Raw genomic sequence first — 23,578 nt, 5'->3', positions numbered from 1 at the left:
AAGATTTCTCTTGTATTGTGCCAAGTGTTCTGTATACTTTACTTACTTTTTCGCCACTTATGCTCTCTTTTTCTTTGGTCCAATTATATTCTTCGTAATTGGGTAGCTTTCTTCTGATTTGAGTTTTTGAATCAGACAACAGAATTATGATGCCAAGTACCCATTCTGCCAATATTTGGTTAAATCTGTTTGTGGTACTAAAGAGTATGTGTTTTTTTCCTTAAAATTTTTTTACTACAGTGAAACCTCGGTTTTCGTCGACTAATCGTCTGAAAACAAATCGGCGAAATCCAAAAACCGATGAAAACTGAGGCAATTTAACGAGGACGCCCAAAATCGGGAGAAGGACGTCCATCTTCCGATACAAACTGGGAGATGGCCGTCCTTCTTTTTTTGACAAATCCGAGGCAACCACGAAAACGAGACAACTTCTTAGTCGAAAAAAAAACACGAAATCCTAAACCACAAAAACCGACGTCAACGATAAACTGAGGTTTCACTGTATTGATTAATGTTTATTTTAGCATGGATCCCATGAAGCAGCCATACTGGTGAAAGAAATGGCCCGTGTCAGGACTGCTGACATTATCTGGAAGTATGCTACAATGCTTCAGTAACTTAGTTTGGAAATTTTTTGCTGTATTGAACTGAAGGTAAAGCATTGCGCGTGCTAATGGTAGAAACTTTACAGATGAGTATCTCTTTGATATTTCAACCTTACTGTGCTACAGTTAATTGAATTTAATACTGACATTATTAATCTTTTTTAAAATGGTTATAATTTTTTATTTCTTTGTGTGGAGTTTTTTCCCTGCGTCAAGGTGTTTGTGTTTACACTGAGGTCTTCTCTGCCTCAAATATGGTGTCTATTGTTTTGGAAATATTCCACTAATTTATTGAGTGGTAGATTGTATTTGTTTGCTATATTGTTTTCTCTAGCACACTCTATAATTGTTGGTGGTCATGTTTGATTTAAGTATATTAGGGAAGGGAAGGGGAAATGGGATTTGATGATACGCCTTCTGTGGTATTTTGCAACTACATTCAAAGCTGGTTTACATATATACAGGTACATTATTTTGTACCTTGGCCAATGGAGGTTTAAGTGACCCTGAAGAGCACAGGTACAAATCAAAGTAGGGTATACACACAAGCAGCAATATGAGTTATCTTGTTGGGCAGACTGGATGGACCGTGCAGGTCTTTTTCTGCCGTCATCTACTATGTACTATGTTATAACACATAGTAAAAAAAAACAGTCAAATATAATGGCCAATAATTGATAACATGACTAATATAAACAATTCAGAGGGATCAAAAGTGGTTGGTTTAGATATAGAATAATCAATACATTAAGAGGATCTTATTGTAGTCTCTTCGAACAGTGCGGTTTTCAATAATTTCCTGAAGGCTGTCAAGTCACATGTGTTTTTATAGTATTCGGTAGTTTATTTCCATGCTTTGTGCAGAGGTAAGTGAGGTAGATGCGTGTAATGATTTGTATTTGAGTCCTCGACACTTAGGCACTGGAGGTTAAGGAAGGTATGTGATGAACTTTTGATGTTTCTTGCCGGTAAGTCAATTAGGTCTGACGTACGATGGAGCTTCTCAGGATGTATTTTATGGGCTAAGGTGCAAATCTTGAAAGCAATACGATCTTTTAGTGGAAGCAATGTAATTTATGGGGCATGTTATGATTTAGAGGGAGAAAGAACTGTAGTTGGAGTGAAAGAGGTCATTGAGGAGGCTGATGTCTGAGAAGGAAAAAGCAGGAAAGGATTTCAGGCATATGATGGAAAGATTCTACACAAACACTAAAATAAACTTTGCGGATCCTCGTGGGACCAATCTAGGTGCCATTAGAGCCTAGCCCTGGATTGAATCCTCCGGGATGGAGAGGGGGGTATAGGATGGATGGGGGGGGGGGGGGAGGAGGGGGGGTTGGGCTTTGTTTTGATATTGGGTTTCAGATGACGAATAGTGAAATTCAGCGGGGAGGGGAGTTGGGATGGGGGTTGGTGGGCTTTAATACAATGATAGTTGAAGGCCTAGAGTACCACTGTATTAGTTTCAATGTGCGTGGAAATGGTTACTGAGAATGTAGTGGCATTTGTGTTTTTGTTACTCTGATACTGCCTTCAATAAAAGTGTTGTGAAACACAACTTTGCGGATTTTAAATACTGTGCGCAGAATTAAAAAAATATCGTGTGCAGAATTTTCAAACTTTTTGCACAGATTCTGTCAGGAGTAGATGGGCCCAGTTGGACATCAACAGATTATCATGACCCAGCTCTCCAGTCCCTGTGGCCAGCTGCAGGGTTTACTTGGAGTCTCCATTTATTCCCATATTCACCCACTGCAGGGTTAAAGACTGGCTACAAATATCTACCAAAACTACACTACATCCAAAACTCTTTCCTGCTAAGCTGAATGATGAAGAACCCTGGCTTCCATGGCTGTGAACGAAACTGATCAGATTGGTAATTTCTGCTTCATTGTAAGATACTAACCAGGGAATGGGCCAGCAGAGAAATCACTGGTAGGAAGACCAGGGACTGTGGGAATGATAATTTGCAGACATGCTTTCTATTATTTATGAATGGAGAACAGTGGGTTTAGTGTACTGCTTTGAAAACTGTTCCGATTGGTAAGCATACAATGAAAGCACAGTGACAATTTTACTTCATTAACCATTTAATCATCAACCAGTCTTCAATACACAGTATAAAATACAGGTCTGTCACAACCACTTACTTAGCTGCAGAAAAAGCAGACAGGGTGAAGAAAGCGAAGGAGTGGACTCCTGTGATATTCACTGCTTTTTGGGTCAAATACATGTTAAACCTCGTGGACCTACCTCCAGGAAACGCCCAAAATCACTTCCCCAACTGCAAAGGACTAAAATACAAGATGATGGCATGATACACCCTTCTCCTACATTGAGCAGAAGTTATGGAAACGCACTACCTAGAGACCTGAAAACAATCAACGAAACAACTATCTTTCACAATCCCTCCAGACATATTTTTTCAACAAAGCCTACAATGAAAACCCAGAACTGTACTAATCCACCTCTGAAAACCCATCGTCTAAGAAAACCCATAGTTAATATACCTACTAAATCCTCCTTCTTCTCTCTACTTCTCCTCCTAATTAATCTCTGCCAACAATAATTATACCTGACATCCCAGGAGTTAACTGTGTGTACACAAACTATGTAAGCCACTTTGAGCCTGCAAATAGGTGGGATGCAAATGCAATAAATAAATAAATAAATAAATAAATACATACTGTAGATAAATAAATATACCTTTTGAAAACAATAGCGTTGGCAAGTGCCATTCAGCTTGCACAAATGGACACAGCAACACAATTTAGGGGTAATTTTTATAAGCATTTTCTGTGTGTAAAGTATATTTTGACATGTGGAAAATGGCTCTTATAAAACTATGCAGGAATATATGTATGTAATAAGTAAGCATTGATCCTCAAAACACGGCCCTTGTCGGGTCCCTCTAATAAAGAATTTCTTTGTCCTGTTACTGAAGGTTCACTTGTGCTTTTTGGTTTTGTTCTGGTTCTTGTTGTACTTAGAACCTTCTCTTTTCTATCTCATATGGAGCTCCGACACGACATTAGGTAACATAGAGGGGCATAATCAAACTGGTGCCGGCGAAATCGATCGCCGGCGATCTATTTTGGCGGCGCCACAACAGCTGGCCGGAACTGTATTATCGAAAAGATGGGCCGGCCAACTTTTGCTTCGATAATACGGTTGGGGCCGGCCAATGCCACAGATCCCTGGGTTTGAGATGGCCGACTTTGTTTTTCAGCGATAATGGAAACTGGAACTGGCCAACTCAAACCCGGCCAAATCCAAGGCATTTGGCCATGGGAGGGGCCAGCATTCGTAGTGCACTGGTACTTCTGGATGTTTAGATCTTGCTGATCAGTTATGTCATGACTTACTTGTTCAGGAGTGCTGTATTTTGTGATACTGTTTTGAGAAATGTTCAAGGAAGACTTCATACAAATGAAAAAAGTCCCTGACGTGCACTTCCCTTAATAGCCGTCTTTCTCTCCGAAAGTGCACTTCTCTTAATGGCCGTCTTTCTCCCTGAACAGGGAAATCAAAAATTTTTGCACACTGCTTTTTTTGTAGTAACAGTGGGATTTGAACCAGCCACCTCTGCATTACAAGACCAGTGATGTAACAACTTGGCCACAGCTCCACTTACTTGGGTGTCCCTCCATTTGATTATACCCCTCCAGGTCTCTCTCAGCCACTCACAGACAGCTTAACGCACTGTGATTGGCTGAGAGAGACTGAAGGGGTATAATCAAAGAGAGGGACAGCCAAGTAAGTGGAGCTGTGGCCAAGTGATTACATCATGGCTCTTGTAATGCAGAGGTGGCTGGTTCAAATCCCACTGTTACTACTAAAAAAACTGTGAGCAAAAACGTTTTGATTTTCCCTGTTTGGGGAGAAAGCCGGTCATTAACAGAAGTGCACTTTCGGAGAGAAAGACGGCCATCAAGAAAAAGACGGCTATTAAGGGAAGTGCACGTCAGGGACGGCCATCAAGGAAATGAATGGCAAGGGACTTTTTTAATTTGTATTGAAGTCTTTCTTGAACATTTCTCAAAACAGTATCACAAAATACAGCACTCCAGAACAAGTAAGTCATAACATAACTGATCAACAAGATCCTTTTTTTTTTTTTTACGAGCTGGCCGACTGGCTTCCCTCCTAGGAAGGAAATGTTTTAAAGTTTTTTTTTTGGGGTGGGAGGGGGTTGGTGACCACTGGAGGAGTATGAGGAGGTCATCCCCGATTCCTTCCGGTGGTCATCTGGTCAGTTTTGGGCATCTTTTTGAGACTTGGTCATGAAAATAAATAGATCAAGTAAAACCGGCCCAAATGCTCGTCATCGCCGGTTTTCTTTTTTCCATTATCAGCTGAAGCCGGCCATTTCGTAAGCACGCCCACATCCTGCCTTCACTACCCTGCCGACACGCCCCCTTGAAGTTTAGTCACCTCCACGACGGAATGCCGTGCGAGTGTGTCTAAAAATCAGCTTCTCGATTATACCGATTTGGCCGGTTTTAGGAGATTGCCGGCCATCTCTCCCGATTTGTGTCGGAAGATGGCCGGCTATCACTTTCGAAAATAAGCTGGATTGTAACATTAGTAGATGACAGCAGAAAAAAGACCTGCACGGTCCACCCACTCTGCCCAACAAGATAAACCACATGTGCCATTTTTGTGTATACCTTACCTTGATTTTTACCTGTCTTTTTCAGGGCACAGACCGTATAAGTCTGCCCAGCACTATCCCCTGCCTCTCAACCACCAGCCCCGCTTCCCACCACCAGCTCTGGCACAGGACCGTATAAGTCTGCCCAGCACTATCCCCACCTCCCAACCACCAGCCCTGCTGGTGCACGTGGAGGACTACTCTCTTGTGATGAAACTTAAGGTGCATCCAATACTAGAGCCTGAAAGCTCACTGACTTCTACGAGGCTGAAGTAATAGCCACCAAGAAAATGACCCTCCAGGTCAAATACTTTCAAATTGTAGGTTCCATGACACAGGTAGCGCTTTGACAAAAGCAAACCTCTCATGAAGCGAACTAGAGGCTGTCCAGAGATGGGCTTTACCTTCTACACGCTGATGATAAGCACTAATTGCAGTGAGATGAACCCTTACAGAGTTAGTCTTGAGACCAGACTCGGAGAGGTGTAGAAGGTATTCAAGCTGGGTCTGTGTAGGGCAGAGAAAACAGGAGTCTAGAGCATTGCCCTCACACCAAATGGCAAACCGTCCTCCATTTGAAAGAATAGCACCACTTAGTAGTAGAATCATTCCTGGAAATCAGCAAGACCTGAAAGACAACCCTCTGACAGACCTAAGGATGTAAACTCTAGGGCTCTCAACATCAGGATGTGAGGGCCAGAGAATGAAGGTGGGATGCAGAAGAGATCCCCTCGTTCTGCATAATGAGGGTCAGAAACACTCCAATTGTCCACAGTTCTTCAAGAGGATAACTCCAGAAGAGTGGAACCAGATCTGCCATGGCCAGTAAGGTGTGATCAAGATCATGGTCTCATGGGCTTGTTTTGAGTTTCAGTAAAGTCTTCCCCACAAGAGGTAGGGAGTATACGCATACAGAAGACCTGTCCCCCAATGCAGAAGGAAGACATCTGATGCTAGTCTGTCGTAGAGCTTGAAGTCTGGAACAGTATTGAGGGACTTTGTGATTCAGTTAATGGCAAAGGATCACCGGGGGGTGCCCCATGTTCAGAAGAATCTCGCGGGCAACACCCATGTGATGAGACCACTCATGTGGTTGAATAACCCTGCTCAGCCTGTCAGCCAGACTGTGTTTTCGACCGCCAGATAAGTGGCCCAAAGGAACATGCCCATGTCAGCAAGCTCAGAGCCATATTCGGGCAACCTCTTGATACAAAGGGTTGTGATCCGGTGCCCCTGCTTGTTGGTGTAATACATTGCAACCTGGTTGTCTGTTTGAATGAGCACAATCTGGTTAGACAGCCAATCTCTGAAAGCCTTTAGAGTGGAGCTCCAGAAGGTTAATCTGAAGACCTGTTTCATGGATGGACCAGCTCCTTGAGTGTGAAGTCCATCTACATGAGCTCCCCAACCCAGAAGAGATGCATCCATTGTCGGAAATCTTTGAGGCTCAGGAATTTGGAATGGTAGTCCAGAGTCAAACTGGATCGAATGATCCACCACAGCAGAGAGTGAACAAGCTCTGGAGACATTCCGATGAATCTTCTAGATCTCCCTTAGCTGGCACCACTAGGAGGATAGGGTCCAATGGGCTGATCTCATGGAAGTCACATAAACTGTGGAAGCTATGTGGCCTAACAGCCTCATATCTGCCAAGCCATGACCTGCTTGAAAGGCTCGAACCTGAGAAGCCAGAGCGACTACAGTGTTTGCTCTCGGTCCTAGGAAAAAGTTTGAACCTTCTGCATATCGAGCAGGGCTCCAATAAATTCAATTTCTAGGCAGCGTGAAGTGGGACTTGGGGTAGTTTATAACAACCCTAGTAGCTCTAGCACCCGAATAATCCTCCGCATGGACTCCCAAGCACATCCTCTGACGTGCTCTTTACCAGTCAATCGTCGAGGTACGGGAACATATGCACCACCAGCCCGAGTACTGACACTGTATCTACTGCTAGGCATTTGGTAAAGACCCGGATTAAGACGCGAGGCTAAAGGCAACACGTGGTATTGGAAGTGATGTGTTCCCAGCCCAAAACTGAAGATACTTCCGGTGAGCAGGAAGTATCGAGATGTGAGTATATGTGTTCTTTAATTTCAGAGAGCATAGCCAATTGTGGTACTTAATCATGGGAAGAAGGGTGCCCAGGGAAACCATCCTGAACTTTTCTTTGACTAGGGCCCTTAGGTCTAGGATGGGACACATCCCCCCTGTCTTTTCTGCATAAGAAGTACCTGGAATAGAATCCCTGCCCTTCGTCACATGGTGGAACGTGTTCGACTGCATGGGCCTTTAGAAGGGCGGAGAGTTCCTCTGCAAGTTCCTGCTCATACTGAGAGCTGAAATACTGAGGTGGAGGATGAGTCCAGGGCTAAGATGTTTGAGGTCCTGGACTACAAGTCTCCTCCTAGGGAGGCTGTTCCTCTCCATGAGGTACCCAAGAAAGTCCTCAAAAGGAATGGGAGTCCCCTCTGTCGGTCTCTGTCCTGCTCAACACCCAGCTTGCTCGTTCTCATCAACAGCGTGCGCCTAAGGCCCCTGCTGCTCCCCAATCAAAGCTTTGGACTGGCTCCAGCAGAGAATAGCCACTGTCAAAGTGTCCGTACCGTATGACCTGCCAGTCAGAGGGATGCTGAAGTTTTTCTACTAAAGGTGGCCCTTATAACCTCTGACTGGTGGGTTCTCCAAATAGTCTGTCTCGGATAAGCCCTCAATTGGCTTTGAAAACCTCTAAATTGCCCACTGGGAGCTCAAATTCAGCTCTCAGTACGAGCAGGTACTTGCAGAGGAACCTCTCTGCCCTTCTAAAGGCCCCATGCTGTCGAACCCATTCCACCATGGGCCGAAGGGCAGGGATTCTATTCCAGGTACTTTCTTATGCAGAAAAAGACAGCCATTTCCTTTACAAAAGAGGGGAATGAAAGGCTCTCAGGAGGCGACTTTCTCCTTTCAAGCGGAGGGGAGGAGTTCAGAGGGGATGCCATAGGACTTATCCTTCGAAAGAACCTTGGATTTTCCTCTGACTCCCATGAGTGTTCCTCATCGATATCATACAGAAAATCCTTTGTGGAGGGCTGAGACCAAGCCTGCCCTGACTTTGATGGAGCCATGTCCCTGAGAGGGGCGTCAAGGAGACTGCTCCTGCCTAGGACTCCGGCGAAGCTTCCTCCACCAATGCTGAGGGGGTACTGGCTTCGGTTGGCAGTGAATACCAGGGCTGCACTGCAGGCTGAGGTCCAAGCGAAGCCACAAGGGGCAAACATGTTAGGTGCAAGCACCCCAAATACCAATGCACACCATTGCAAAAGGTCATCCAGCAGCTCAGGGAGCAAGGCCTGGCTTATGCTTCTTGGGCCTTCGTCTAGAGCTCAGCATCAAGATTCCTCGGTGCCAATGGGGACGTCAAATCCTCTTGTGGCTGGGTCCAACACTGGTCAGTCCTGGATGGCCCTGGCCAACCAGATGGCGTCGAGACAGGTGGAGACCCCACTCAATGCACTACTGCTCCAAGTGTCCATGGGTTCTTAAGCAGCTGTATGGACCGATGCCATTCTTCAACGTCGATGCTGAGTCGCGGCAGGGACCTGGCTCCAAAATCTTCTCATATTGAGCCTCTCTGGACACCTGAGTCCTCTTCTTTATTCGAAGACAAAGGACACAGTTAGCAGGGCTATGGTCCGGCCTAAGCACTGAAGCCACCCAAGAATGGGTGTCTTTGCACCAGGTATAGCACTTAAGCCACTGGGTACGTTAGTGGACATGGACGGAAAAAACTGCAGCAAATCAACAATATGCAATGCAGCCTTGATAAAAGGGGCAAGGCACTAGAAAAAGTCAAGGGAATACCAGACTGAAGACTAGGCTAAATGTGGCCTAAGTCACGAAAAATAAAGAAAACTTTAAAATGGGAAAAAGTGGAACTGAAAGTGTACAGGGAGAGAAGGGAACTGAAATCGCGAAAAAAGCCAAAAAGGCACCAAAAGATAAAGCTCTTCCAGACCGGGCGTAGCTTGAGAAGAAATTACTAACGCACAATCCTCCTCACGTGGTAGAAAAACAACTGCAGTAGCTGCAATCTGGTAGTAGGGTGGGAAGGCACTTGTGCATGCGAGGTGGAGTGTGTCTCTGTGCTCCACAAAGCTCTATTAAGCTTGTTATAAGCTTCAAACTGGGCAACACGACGCCGTGTTACCCACTTCTGAGAAATGGCCCTACTTGTCCCTCGGAGAGCTTTAGATTCAAAAGAGGAAAATGCCTCAGAGTGTCTTTGCAGCACTTTAATGTGCTCTCCACATTAATCAATGGCATTAAAAACCTCCTATGAAGCCATGAAGCCTATTTTCACATTTATGTATTCCATAGGTTTCCCCCCTCCCGAAGATAGCCAGCATTTCACAGACTAACTGCCTCTGCTTCCGGGGATTTCAAAGGACTATTGTTTAAACTTCAACACTCTATCTCTCCTAGAGTGTTCTGAAGAGAAGCAGAGCATTTATGAAATCTATGCTCCACCAAATTCCTTTGCTGGGCATGCCTACTCTTACTCTCTAAGTACATACTGGCTTGTACCTGACTATTTTTACATGTGACCTAATTATTTTATAACAGGTATTTTACATGCAAAAACTGGTTATATAGTTTAGCCTCTTAGCAATGAAGTATGTCAGTGGATTGAGGGTGGTGGTGGGGGGGGGGGGGGTGGGGGGGGGGTGGGGGTGATAACCTACAGATGCAAATCTCTACTGACCATCATCTTGACAAAATGAATGGCTTAAGCAGCCCATTCTTTGAAAGTAAGAGTCTGAATGGGAAGGCCTTCTAACATGAATGCTTTCCTCTTTTGCTTCTTCCCACTATAGTCTTACCCTCTAATCTATTTAATACAGATATGGGGTCATTTGAAAATGTACTTCCTGACTAAAACTGCATTTTAAATTCAAAATAGATTTTTCTAAAATGCCTGAAGAATGTAAACTTCAGCTTGTGCACATCCAGCTTGTATATCCATAAATTTAACTGACCTGGGTGGAGGCGTTACAGAGAATGGGTGTCTGAATTTATATGTAAGCTTTATAACATACACACACACTCACACATAATAAACGGGAAATCTGTGTATGCCAAAAAAGCAGGTGCAAATATGTGTGTATGTGTGCACGCGCTCAGAATGCATGCACATACTTTCCTGTTGAAAACTGGTATAATTTATGCACATACCTGCACCACAAGTTAAGAGGCCTGTAATAAAATTATGCTCTAAAATGGCAATTCTATAAACTGGGTGCCAACATTTATGCATCCACGGAGCACATAAATGTTTAGAATACTAACATACATGCATATATGTTGTTACATGTACATACAAGCATGTCCCCTAAGCACCATTTTTAAATTAGCTACTTAACATACACAGCACATTTCTGTAAGGAAGGCATACACAGGGCCATCTTCACATCCTGCCCTGTGTCAAGCCTACCTGGAAACATGTCATGGCACCTTTCCTTTAACATGTGCTTCCTCTGGTGTTATGTACAGAACAGTCACTTATGAAGTTTTGCTCTTAAGACATATTTATTTGAAAAAGCATATGATATCTAATTGGTGTCTACAACTTTTTTATTCTTCCCTATCTTGTCTCAAATTTGGTGTTCTTTTCTTTTAATTTTAAATATTATGTTTGTAAACAGCTCTGTTACGCCAGTCGAGAAGTGTGGTATATTAAGGGGCTCATTTTCAAAGCGCTTAAGACTTACAAAGTCCCATAGGTTACTGTAAGGTATATTTTCAAAGCACTTAGACTTACAAAGTTCTATAGTAACCTGTGGAACTTTGAAAGTCTACGTGCTTTGAAAATTAGCCCCTATGGAACTTTGTAAGTCTAAATGCTTTGAAAATATGCCTCTAAGTCAAATAAACCACAGGTGGGATTTATGCTTATATGTATGCTTATTGAAGCGGTGCAAAGAAAAGCTACAAAAATGGTATGGGATTTGCATTACAAGATGTATGAGGAGAGACTTGCTGACCTGATCATGTATACCCTGGAGGAAAGGAGAAACAGGGGTGATATGATACAGACGTTCAAATACTTGAAAGGTATTAATCTGCAAATGAACCTTTTCCGTAAATGGAAAGGTGGTAGAACTAGAGGACATGAAATGAGATTGAAGGGGGGCAGACTCAAGAAAAATGTCAGGAAGTATTTTTTCACAGAGAGAGTGGTGGATACGGTTCAAAATGGCCACCTAGTGAAGCAGACGTGCGTTTGAGCTCTCGTAAATTTTCTGGAAATATTTTGCTATGCCTAAGAGAAGGGGAAAAGCCGCTGCCCCAGCCTATCAGCAGCTAAATCCTACTCTAGCAGGTCCGTTAGATACCTTTTTGCGGAGGACTCCCGATCCTAGTGTGTCAGTGAGCGGCCCGCTGACGGTCTCCGCAGCAGTTGAAGGCCTGCAGGAGAGTCTTGGGCTGGAAGTTTCTCTGAGCCCTGACAGGAGAGCACCGCCTCTCCCTCCCCAGCCATGTGGAGCTAGCTCTCCAAGACTGTGCCTCCGAACCTGAACTCCGAAGTGGTTCCAGGAATCGGAAAGGCAAGAGGCGACACAAGAGCAAGTGGAAGCAGCATTACCCATGGTGGTTGAAACAGTGACGGAGGAAGAAAATGCCTCAATGTTGGCAGGCCTCATTCCACAACAAACAGAGGTAGAAACTACATTATTTCCATTGTTACAGACTGTTAAACCTCCCAAAGTTACGTTAGATAATCTTTGGACATTGATTCTTGATCTAGGGAAGGCGTTAATCCCTCAGATGCATAAGATAAAACAAGATTTTGGACAAACACAGGAGAAAGTGAAACTGTTGACTTTACAAGTTCATAAATAAGAGAATGAGATTTAACAAGTTTGTGACATACAAAATACAATGCTTAAAGATTTAACAAATTTAAGACAAAAGACTGAGAATCTGGAAAACTATTCTAGAAGTAATAATCTGCGTTTCATAAAATTTCCTTACTTTTCTTTACTGTCTCCACGAGAGATGCTAAAACTTTACTTCAAAGATATCATCCAGATTGGGGAGGAGAATATCCCCCCCTTTGCTCAAGTCTTTTATTTACCACCCAGGAATTTACAAATACAAGAAACTCAACCTTTGGATGTTTCGGCGCTATTAGAAACATCGGATACTGACTCAATAATACCAGCTACTTTGGTAGCGACAGTAGTGTTGATGCCAGATAAGATATGGATATTGAAAATGTTTTATAAAAATCGTGATAAATTATTTAAGGGGTTAAAGATCTCTATTTATCCCGATGTTTCGAGGGAGACACAGGTTCGATGTAAACAATTTCTTCAAAAAAAACCAAGAGACGATTAATATGGGAGCAACGTTCTTCCTTAAATTCCCATACAAATGTTTAGTTAACTACCATTCTGAGAAATTTGTATTTTTTGATCCCTTCCAGCTTGAGACATTTATTACAACAAGAAGGGCTGCTGGAATGGAAATTCCAGCAGTAGTTAGCTCTTGATTTACTATTGTATTTAGGATCAAGCACATCCTGTTAAACTCTTCCTAAAGTATTGCTTAGTCTTCAACAAATGACATTTTTGAACTCCACTTGTGGACTGTTGTTTGGCTAATAGAATATAGAAATGTGAATTATGGTAATTCAATTGAAATGATGTAATTTTGATTGGCCGGCTTTCTCATCAAGTTTAATGATTGTAATAATTTAAAAAGTTTAATAAAAAAAAAAAAAAGAGAAAGTGGTGGATACTTGGAATGCCCTCCCGCGGGAGGTGGTGGAGATGAAAACGGTAACAGAATTCAAAAATGCGTGGGATAAACATAAAGGAATCCAGTTCAGAAGGAATGGATCCTCAGAACTTTGCGGAGATTGGGAGGCAGGGCTAGTGGTTGGGAGGTGGGGCTTGTGCTGGGCAGACTTCTACGGTCTGTGCCCTGAAAATGGCAGATACAAATCAAGGTCAGGTATGCACATAAAGCAGCACATATGAACTTATCTTGTTGGGCAGACTGGATGGACGATACAGGTCTTTCTCTGCCGTCATCTACTATGTTAGTATGCTATGTATCCCTGCCATATTTTGGAGCTCAGATCTCTGATTCTATGGCTGATGTAAGTGCACGTGTCTAAATGTTAGGTGTGCCGATACCAGATTACACTATTATCTGTAACAGAATAAAAGTGCATAGGTTCTGTTTCAGAATAGCCTATCACATGCTTTTGTGGGGCCTAAACGGAAGCATCCTATTATAGCATTGCCTCCTTAGTGTCTCAAGTCTCTGCTTGGCTATGACACGGATGATCGCAAAGTTATCATTCTGTTTTCTATAATTGTTTCTTTTTGCAATCAGCATCTTCACCATATATGTCTACAAACCTCTTTACCCTAGTTAACAGAAACAAAAACTCCTTACCTGCCCAATTATAAGAGGAACTACAACAGTCATGAACAATTGTGAGAATATAGATGTAAAAGGCACAGAAGAGGATGACCCAAGCTGTAAAGGAATAGAAGATGCATGGTTATAATCAGACCCTTGTATTTAGTGATATTCTGCAATTTATGATGTATACTGCTATTTAAAAAAATAGGCAGGCAATTGAACGTCTCTTCTTTCTCATGGAGCAAGTTTATAAATTTTGTCTTGCATCAAATCAGAAAACAATTACACATTTATTTATTAGGATTGATTTACCGCCTTTTGAAGGAATTCACTCAAGGCGGTGTACAGTAAGAATAAATCAAACATGAGCAATAGCCAATTACAGCAGTAAAATATTCAAACAACAATGGCATAGTATACTACTTACAATGTCAATACAAGATGTAATAGAACATTTTAATTGATAGTGTAGGGCATAAGCAAAGATGGAACATATAGATAGATAAGAGAGTAAGAGAAAATAAGGTGACTAATTTAAAGAAAGTAAGTGATGCTTTATAATTTCTACCATCTGACTCATTTATAAGCTTGGCATGAACTGAGCTGAAGAATTTTCACAGGTTTTTTGCTGTGATTGAGCAGTTCTGAGGAGAGAAGGGAAACAGCTCAATCTAAACATGAGACAGCACTCAAGAGGCAAATCAACAGAAGAATTTTGAGAAGCCCCTTGTGCAAATATTTAGTAAAAAATTACACCTGTAGATTGTTTCTCAGTTATAGAATGCCACTGCATTATTATTTGGATTTATTTCATACAGTAGGTATTTCCTGTGCCCACCTTACAATATACGTTTATACCTGAGGCAATGGAGAGTTAAGTGACCTGCCCAAGATCGCAAGGAGCGCTATTTGAACCAGGTTTCCCTTGTTCTCAGCCTGCTGCTCTACCTACCAGACTATTCCTCCACCTCTCCACTACATCAGAGGATATTCCCTGCATACTTCTGAGACATGTGACAAATTAAGTTGGTGTTTTACGTGGTTCCTGGAACCAGGGAAAAGACCAAGCAAAAGCAAAGGGGTGGTTAATCACAATATTGCATCCAACAGAGCTGCAGATTCCTTTAATTTGTCTTTATCCATGAAAATAAACATGTTGGCATATAAGTATCACTTTTTCACATTCTCTTCCAATTTGTACCTGCTTGTGTGTGGTCTGCTCCCCTCCCCCATCCTTTCCTGTCACTCACATTCTTTCATGCCTGTCCCATGCATGTTTGAATCCTGATGCCACTTTGTTGGAAGACTATTACAAATGTGCAAAACCCTCCCAATGAAAATAATACTCTCAGCTCCATTCTTTGCTTCTCTCTCTTCAACCTAATGATGAGCCCTTGTCACTCTATGGAAAATACAACTTGCTGGAATCTCACTGAAGCTTGCTAGATAGCTTGAATGTGTTTTTTACATCTCTCCCTTCTCTACTTTCTTCTAGAGCAGTGTTTTTCAATCTAGATTACAGGGAAATTTGCATTCCTGAAGGATTCCATACAATTATATATATTTATATGGTTGGGGCAGAGAAAGAGATGGGTCTCACAGAATTTCAAAATACACTATATTAGTATTCTTTAGACATAAATAAAATTGAAAACCACTGTTCTAGATTATGCTTTTAGCTCCTTAAGTCTTTCTATATATGTTTTCTAATGTAGGCCATGCATCATGTTTGCTGTCTTCCACTGAAATGACTTATCTTTTGAAGACATCTTCCAAAACTAGACACAGTACCCCTGGGCTGCACATATACATCTAATGTTAATACTAATTAATGTACTAATATGGTACAACCAGTACTTATTCATCTATCTTGATAGAATAAAAGGCTCAGATGACCCCGTCAAGAAATCCAAATATTCAGCGGCAGTACCCGAATACTGGCTGCTGCTGAATATCTGCAGAAAGTAGTGTATAAACGTTGCTCACTCTTGCACTATCTTATTTATTTGGATTTTGCTCACACCTTTTTCAGGAGTAGCTCAAGGTGAGTTACATTCAGGTGCACCGGATATTTCCCTGTCACTGGAGGGCTCACAATCTAATTTTGTACCTGACGCAATGGAGGGTTAAGTGACTTGCCCAAGATCTCAAGCAGCAGCAGTGGGATTTGAACCGGGCACCTCTGGATGTCAAGATTGGTGCTCTAACCACTAGGCCACTCCCCCACTCATCTGGAAAGTGCCAAGGTGAGTGGAAAGCATGAAAAGGGATCTGAGGAAGCTAGAAGAATGGTCTGAGGTTTGGCAATTAAAATTCAATGCGAAGAAATGCAAAGTGATGCATTTAGGGAGTAGAAACCCACGAGAGACGTATGTGTTAGGCGGGGAGAGTCTGATAGGTACTGAAGGGGAGAGGGATCTTGGGGTGATAGTATCCGAGGATCTGAAGGCGACGAAACAGTGTGACAAGGCGGTGGCCGTAGCGAGAAGGTTGCTAGGCTGTATAGAGAGAGGTGTGATCAGCAGAAGAGAGGAAGTGTTGATGCCCCTGTACAAGTCGTTGGTGAGGCCCCACCTGGAGTATTGTGTTCAGTTTTGGAGGCCGTACCTTGCGAAGGATGTTAAAAAAATGGAAGCGGTGCAAAGAAAAGCTACGAGAATGGTATGGGATTTGCGTTCCAAGACGTATGACCAAAGACTTGCTGACCTGAACATGTATACCCTGGAGGAAAGGAGGAACAGGGGTGATATGATACAGACGTTCAAATACTTGAAAGGTATTAATCCGCAAAAAAATCTTTTACGGAGATGGGAAGGCGGTAGAACGAGAGGACATGAAATGAGATTGAAGGGGGGCAGACTCAAAAAAGATGTCAGGAAGTATTTTTTCACGGAGAGGGTGGTGGATGCTTGGAATGCCCTCCCGCGGAGGTGGTGGAGATGAAAACGGTAACGGAATTCAAACATGCGTGGGATATGCATAAAGGAATCCTGTGCAGCAGGAATGGATCCTCAGAAGCTTAGCTGAAATTGGGTGGCGGAGCAGGTGGGGGTAAGAGGGGTTGGTGGTGGGAGGCTAGGATAGGGGAGGGCAGACTTATACGGTCTGTACCAGAGCCGGTGATGGGAGACGGGACTGGTGGTTGGGAGGCGGGAAATACTGCTGGGCAGACTTATACGGTCTGTGCCTTGAAAAAGACAGGTACAAATTCAAGATATGAGTTTATCTTGGGCAGACTAGATGGACCATGCAGGTCTTTTTCTGCCGTCATCTACTATGTTACTAAGGTGGTCCATAATGATATTCTGTGGCATTATTTGGATAGTACTGCTGAATATCTATCTTGGTGGGTCTTACCCAAGTAGCAGGTGTTGCTACCCAAATAAGCTCTTTTAAATATAGATTTATATATAAAGATGTCAGTTCTACAAAGTGTACCAAAATGTGTGTTGTGCACAAATTCTATAAAGGATTCTGGGCACCCATATTCTTTTACAGAATATTAGCATGGTCATGCACTAACATTTAGGTGTGCCCCACTTACGCCATGTCAATAGCAGGTATAAATGAATGCATCTAAATGTAGCATTCTAACGCTTAAATGCAAGTATAAATGTTTGACATGCCCATGCCTTGCACAGGCACCTCTCCTTGTTCACACTCCTTTGCATTTACATGTTACGCGACTTGCGTGCTCATTTTATACAATACTGCCAAGAGTGCGTCTAGTAACAATGAACATAAATGTTACATCCATGCACATAAGTGCTAGTATTCTATAATCTTAGTGCGCAAGTGGAAGTTAGGTTAAGCACCATTATAAAATTAGAGGGAGAAACACTACAGCCAACTAACCAATTAGAAAGAAACCACAACACAGTAATTCTTATTAGACCAATTGGTCTAATTGGTCTGCATAGTTGCCTCTGTCTATTCTGTCCTCAATCCCCAGGTCATCTCTCCCTTCATTATTATCAGCTAGAGGCTGACCGAATACCAATATTGGGGCTGAAACTGGCTCGAAATCCGGATTCGGCGATGCTTTGGTTTCTGCCAAAAGTGCATACACATTGTCGGCTGAAACTGAAACTCGTCACCCCCACCCCAGCAACCATTGTCACACTCTCACCACCTGAAGGCCCTCCCCAGGCCTACCTTCGAAACCCTGGTGGTTTAGTGGCCTCCTCAAGGCAGAAGTACTCCCGAGTCACTCTTGCCACTGCCATGGCAGCCATTTTGACTGTGGTACCAACAGGGGCAAGAGTGACTTGGGATCGCTCTTGCCCCAAAGAGACCACTATATCACCAGGGCTTCGAAGGTACGCCATTGAAGGGCCTATGGGTGGGGGAAGAGTGGAATTAGTTGGCGGCCCAGGACGACAGGTTTTCTATGGAGAGTGGGGCAATGGTTTCAGTTTTAGCTTCGGATCACCAAGCAACAAATTTCGGCCAATTTGATTTTGGCTGCCCTCTACTATTAGGCAATTCCAGGCATCAGTTGCTCTCTCAGTAAAGAAGCATTTCCTCACATTTGTTCCGAGGCATACTCCTTCCAATTTCATCTTGTGAGCCCACATCTGAATATCAGAGGCACAGATTTTGGGACAGCTGTGATTGCCAGTTTGTAGGTTTTGAGATACCTGCATGGCATCTATCACTATCCAAATTATATAAAAGTCTCATTGTTTGTAGAATACTCCGATTCATGAATAAAAGATGGTGATTAGATTGAATTTAAATTATGAATTCTTGTTGATGTAAAAACATACATAAAAACTACCAGAACATCTCCTTTGTTAGGTAATGTTTTAAAGAAAATAATCTCTTAGACATTAGGGTAAAAGCATGCATGTTTAGTCAGTTAGAAATCTGTGAATCTGGACAGAATAATAATATATGCCACAGTATATTATACTTCAATATCTCAAGAAATAGTTTATTTATTAAATATTTATGCTGGGGGAGACAAATTTTTCTCAAATTGATTTTTCCTATCATCTGGGATTAATTATTAAAAGTTAAATTAAACCAAGATTAGTACGGCTCATTAGTAAATGATCATGGCCAAGAGACGCTTGCGTGATTTGGATGTGATAGAGAGAAGCTGATGAGTGCTCAAATCTTCCAGCCTCCCTGTGGCTTCCTGTAGATTTGCTAGGAATTGTTGCAGCAACTGACATCATTTCCACCTGAGACAACAAAGGTGAAGCCAGCTGCCGTGACAACTCCCAGCACATCTGCAAGTGTTAGAGGTTAGAACCAATGGCACTGTACAAGTGTAAACTCATTGTTTCCTTGGAAGCACAGCTGTACAGACTATCTTTGTCACAGTTGGTCAGAGTATTATACTTCAGGAACATAAATAAAGAATATTTTTTTTTTACCAGGAACTTTGTTTCATTTTTATAATTCATTCCTCATAAATTAAATTGAAGCAGTACAATGGTTAGAGTAGTGGGCTGAGAATCTGAGAAACTGGGTTTGAGTCCCACTGCACTTCTCTGTGACTCTGGGTAACTTAACCTTCCACTGCCCCAGGTACAAAAACTTAGATTGTGAGCCCATCAGGGACAAAGAAAGTACTTGAATATAATAAATGTAAACTGCTTGGGATGTACCACAGAAAGACAGTATATTAAATCCATGACCCTTTACCCTTACTGAAGTTTGTTATTTAATAATAGTCTTAGTTACAAACGTGTCTTTCTTTTAAAACAATTTTGCTTCAATATCAAAGAAAAATTAACTTTGGCTAATCTGACCTAAACAATGAAAGCAAATGATTAATTTTCAGTAAGTAAAGACATTTTCATTTTTCGTTTCGACAGCATTACATAACTTTTTTTCTTTCTAGGTTCTTAACAAATCAATTGCCTGAACAATTATATAAGCGGACTCGACACTGCCAAAAGCCGGTGAACCTGCATCTGTAGCTTCTTCCTCTGAGTTTCTGGAAGGAAAACTTTCCTATGTTGTGTCGAAGCACACGCCCAGATACTAAAAGGACTGGGTTGGGACAAGATGACTTCGCCAAGTTGACAATCCATCTGAAGGACTGCAGCAGGGACACTACACAACTGGTGGCCTGGCGACTCATGTTCCAACGTCGCTTGAATCAGCCAATTGTTGAGGTAGAGGTGCACACGAATCCTCTCCTTCTACAGAAAGGCTGCCACCACCACCATGACTGGAGAAGGTCCAGGTGGCTGTGGCCAGGCCAAAAGGAACGGCCCCGAACTCAAAGTGAAGGCTGAGCATGGCAAAACGAAGAAACCGCTGATGAGAAGGCCAAATGGGGATATGCAAGTAGGCCTTCTTGAGATCCAGTGACAGGAGGAGCTCTCTTGGCTGCGCCACTGATACAACAGAGTGAAGGGTTTCCATGCAGAAGTGCCTGACCCTCAGAAATTGATTCACCTTTCTGAGATCCAAGATGGGCAGTAAGGAACTTCCTTTCCAAGGGACAAGGCACTGGTACCACGGCTCTGAGGTCCAGGAGCATCTGCAAGGAGGTCTGGAGAGTGGATCGTTTGGAATCCGTTGCAGAGCAGGATTCCAAAAACAAATCTGAAATGGGTGAGGCAAATTCTAACCGGTAACCATCTAGGACAATATCCAAGATCCATTGGTCCGAGGTAACCTTGGCCCACTCATCGAAGAGAGTCAGGTGACCCCCCCTGCACCAAATCACACAAGGAATTCACAAAAAAAGCCAGCCCAGATTCTAACTGTGGAGCTGAAGTGACGACTGCTGATAAGGAACCATGATCTTGCTCCAGTGTCTGCTGAAACCAGGAAAGGCACGCCCTGGCAGTATAAGAACTACAAATAGAAGCCTGCAAAGCAAGAGCACACACCTCAAAGGAGCCCTTAAGGGAAGCCTCCAGTTTCCTATCCTGCATATCCTTCAAGGCTACACCACTCTCCACTGAGAGAGTGGTCCTTTTTAGTGGCCGCCGCCACCAGAGCATCCACTTTGGACACGGCAAACAGCTCCAACTATGCAGGTGTCACAGGATAGAGACGGGCCATAGCCCTCACCACATTCAAGCCCGAATCAGGGTCAGTCCACTAAGCCATAATGAGCTCCTACAAAGCCTCATGAACAGAAAAGGCTCAGCGAAGGGCGACAAAAATGATAGCGGAGATGGGACGAATTCCCCATGAAGAAAGACTAAGGAGCTTGGAGAAGAGACGGCAGAGGGGAGACATAAGTACATAAGTAGTGCCATACTGGGAAAGACCAAAGGTCCATCTAGCCCAGCATCCTGTCACCGACAGTGGCCAATCCAGGTCAAGGGCACCTGGCACGCTCCCCAAACGTAAAAACATTCCAGACAAGTTATACCTAAAAATGCGGAATTTTTCCAAGTCCATTTAATAGCGGTCTATGGACTTGTCCTTTAGGAATCTATCTAACCCCTTTTTAAAACTCCGTCAAGCTAACGCCCGTACCACGTTCTCCGGCAACGAATTCCAGAGTCTAATTACACGTTGGGTGAAGAAAAATTTTCTCCGATTCGTTTTTAAATTTACCACACTGTAGCTTCAACTCATGCCTCTAGTCCTAGTATTTTTGGATAGCGTGAACAGTCGCTTCACATCCACCCGATCCATTCCACTCATTATTTTATACACTTCTATCATATCTCCCCTCAGCCGTCTCTTCTCCAAGCTGAAAAGCCCTAGCCTTCTCAGCCTCTCTTCATAGGAAAGTCGTCCCATCCCCACTATCATTTTCGTCGCCCTTCGCTGTACCTTTTCCAATTCTACTATATCTTTTTTGAGATACGGAGACCAGTACTGAACACAATACTCCAGGTGCGGTCGCACCATGGAGCGATACAACGGCATTATAACATCCGCACACCTGGACTCCATACCCTTCCTAATAACACCCAACATTCTATTCGCTTTCCTAGCCGCAGCAGCACACTGAGCAGAAGGTTTCAGCGTATCATCGACGACGACACCCAGATCCCTTTCTTGATCCGTAACTCCTAACGCGGAACCTTGCAAGACGTAGCTATAATTCGGGTTCCTCTTACCCACATGCATCACTTTGCACTTGTCAACATTGAACTTCATCTGCCACTTGCACGCCCATTCTCCCAGTCTCGCAAGGTCCTCCTGTAATTGTTCACATTCCTCCTGCGACTTGACGACCCTGTATAATTTTGTGTCATCGGCGAATTTAATTACCTCACTAGTTATTCCCATCTCTAGGTCATTTATAAATACATTAAAAAGCAACGGACCCAGCACAGACCCCTGCGGGACCCCACTAACTACCCTCCTCCACTGAGAATACTGGCCACGCAATCCTACTCTCTGCTTCCTATCTTTCAACCAGTTCTTAATCCATAATAATACCCTACCTCCGATTCCATGACTCTGCAATTTCTTCAGGAGTCTTTCGTGCGGCACTTTGTCAAACGCCTTCTGAAAATCCAGATATACAATATCAACCGGCTCCCCATTGTCCACATGTTTGCTTACCCCCTCAAAAAAATGCATTAGATTGGTGAGGCAAGACTTCCCTTCACTAAATCCGTGCTGACTTTGTCTCATCAGTCCATGTTTTTGTATATGCTCTGCAATTTTATTCTTAATAATAGCCTCCACCATCTTGCCCGGCACCGACGTCAGACTCACCGGTCTATAATTTCCCGGATCTCCTCTGGAACCCTTCTTAAAATCGGAGTAACATTGGCTACCCTCCAGTCTTCCGGTACTACACTCGATTTTAGGGACAGATTGCATATTTCTAACAGTAGCTCCGCAAGTTCATTTTTTAGTTCTATTAATACTCTGGGATGAATACCATCAGGTCCCGGTGATTTACTACTCTTCAGCTTGCTGAACTGACCCATTACATCCTCCAAGGTTACAGAGAATTTGTTTAGTTTCTCCGACTCCCCCGCTTCAAATATTCTTTCCGGCACCGGTGTCCCCCCCAAATCCTCCTCGGTGAAGACCGAAGCAAAGAATTCATTTAATTTCTCCGCTACGGCTTTGTCCTCCTTGATCGCCCCTTTAACACCATTTTCGTCCAACGGCCCAACCGACTCTTTGGCCGGTTTCCTGCTTTTAATGTATCTAAAAAATTTTTACTATGTATTTTTGCTTCCAACGCTAATTTCTTCTCAAAGTCCTTTTTTGCCCTCCTTATCTCCGCTTTGCATTTGGCTTGGCATTCCTTATGATCTATCCTGTTACTTTCAGTTGGTTCTCTTTCTCCACTTTCTGAAGGATTGTTTTTTTGGCTCTAATGATTTCCTTTATCTTACTGTTTAGCCACGCCGGCTGACGTTTAGTCTTTTTTCCCTTTTTTCTAATACGTGGAATATATTTGTCCTGAACCTCCAGGATGGTGTTTTTAAACAGCATCCACGCCTGATGCAAGTTTTTTACTCTGCGAGCTGCTCCTTTCAGTCTTTTTTTCACCATTTTCTCATTTTGTCGTAATCACCTTTTCTATAGTTAAACGCTAGCGTACTTGATTTCCTAGTTTCACTTCCTTCAATGCCAATATCAAAACCGATCATATTATGATCACTGTTATCAAGCGGCCCTCGTATCGTTACCCCCTGCACTAGATCATGAGCACCACTAAGGACTAAGTCTAGTATTTTTCCTTCTCTTGTCGGCTCCTGAACTAGCTGTTCCATGAAGCTGTCCTTGATTTCATCAAGAAATCTTATGTCCCTTGCGTGTACAGATGTTACATTAACCCAGTCTATATGCGGGTAATTGAAATCCCCCATTATTATTGTGTTGCCCAGTTTGTTTGCGTCCCTGATTTCCTTTAACATTTCCGCATCCGTCTGTTCGTCCTGGCCAGGCGGACGGTAGTACACTCCTATCACTATCCTTTTCCCCTTTGCACATGGAATTTCAA

General features: G+C 43.1%; 1 protein-coding gene across 1 annotated transcript in view; it reads right to left on the bottom strand.

Moving 5' to 3' along the window:
• Positions 1 to 23,578, bottom strand: part of SLC10A7 (solute carrier family 10 member 7) — a 366,690-nt gene that overhangs the window by 14,809 nt on the left and 328,303 nt on the right. The window contains exon 7 of the mRNA XM_030191671.1: positions 13,708 to 13,791. Within this exon, the coding sequence (XP_030047531.1) occupies positions 13,737 to 13,791 (55 nt within the window). The 3' untranslated portion in view covers positions 13,708 to 13,736. The remainder of the gene's footprint in view (positions 1 to 13,707; positions 13,792 to 23,578) is intronic.

Source organism: Microcaecilia unicolor, chromosome 2 (genome assembly GCF_901765095.1).
Source record: "Microcaecilia unicolor chromosome 2, aMicUni1.1, whole genome shotgun sequence".
Taxonomy (NCBI): domain Eukaryota; kingdom Metazoa; phylum Chordata; class Amphibia; order Gymnophiona; family Siphonopidae; genus Microcaecilia; species Microcaecilia unicolor.
Note: the sequence above shows the minus strand (reverse complement) of the source record. Positions and strands in the feature narration are given on the sequence as shown.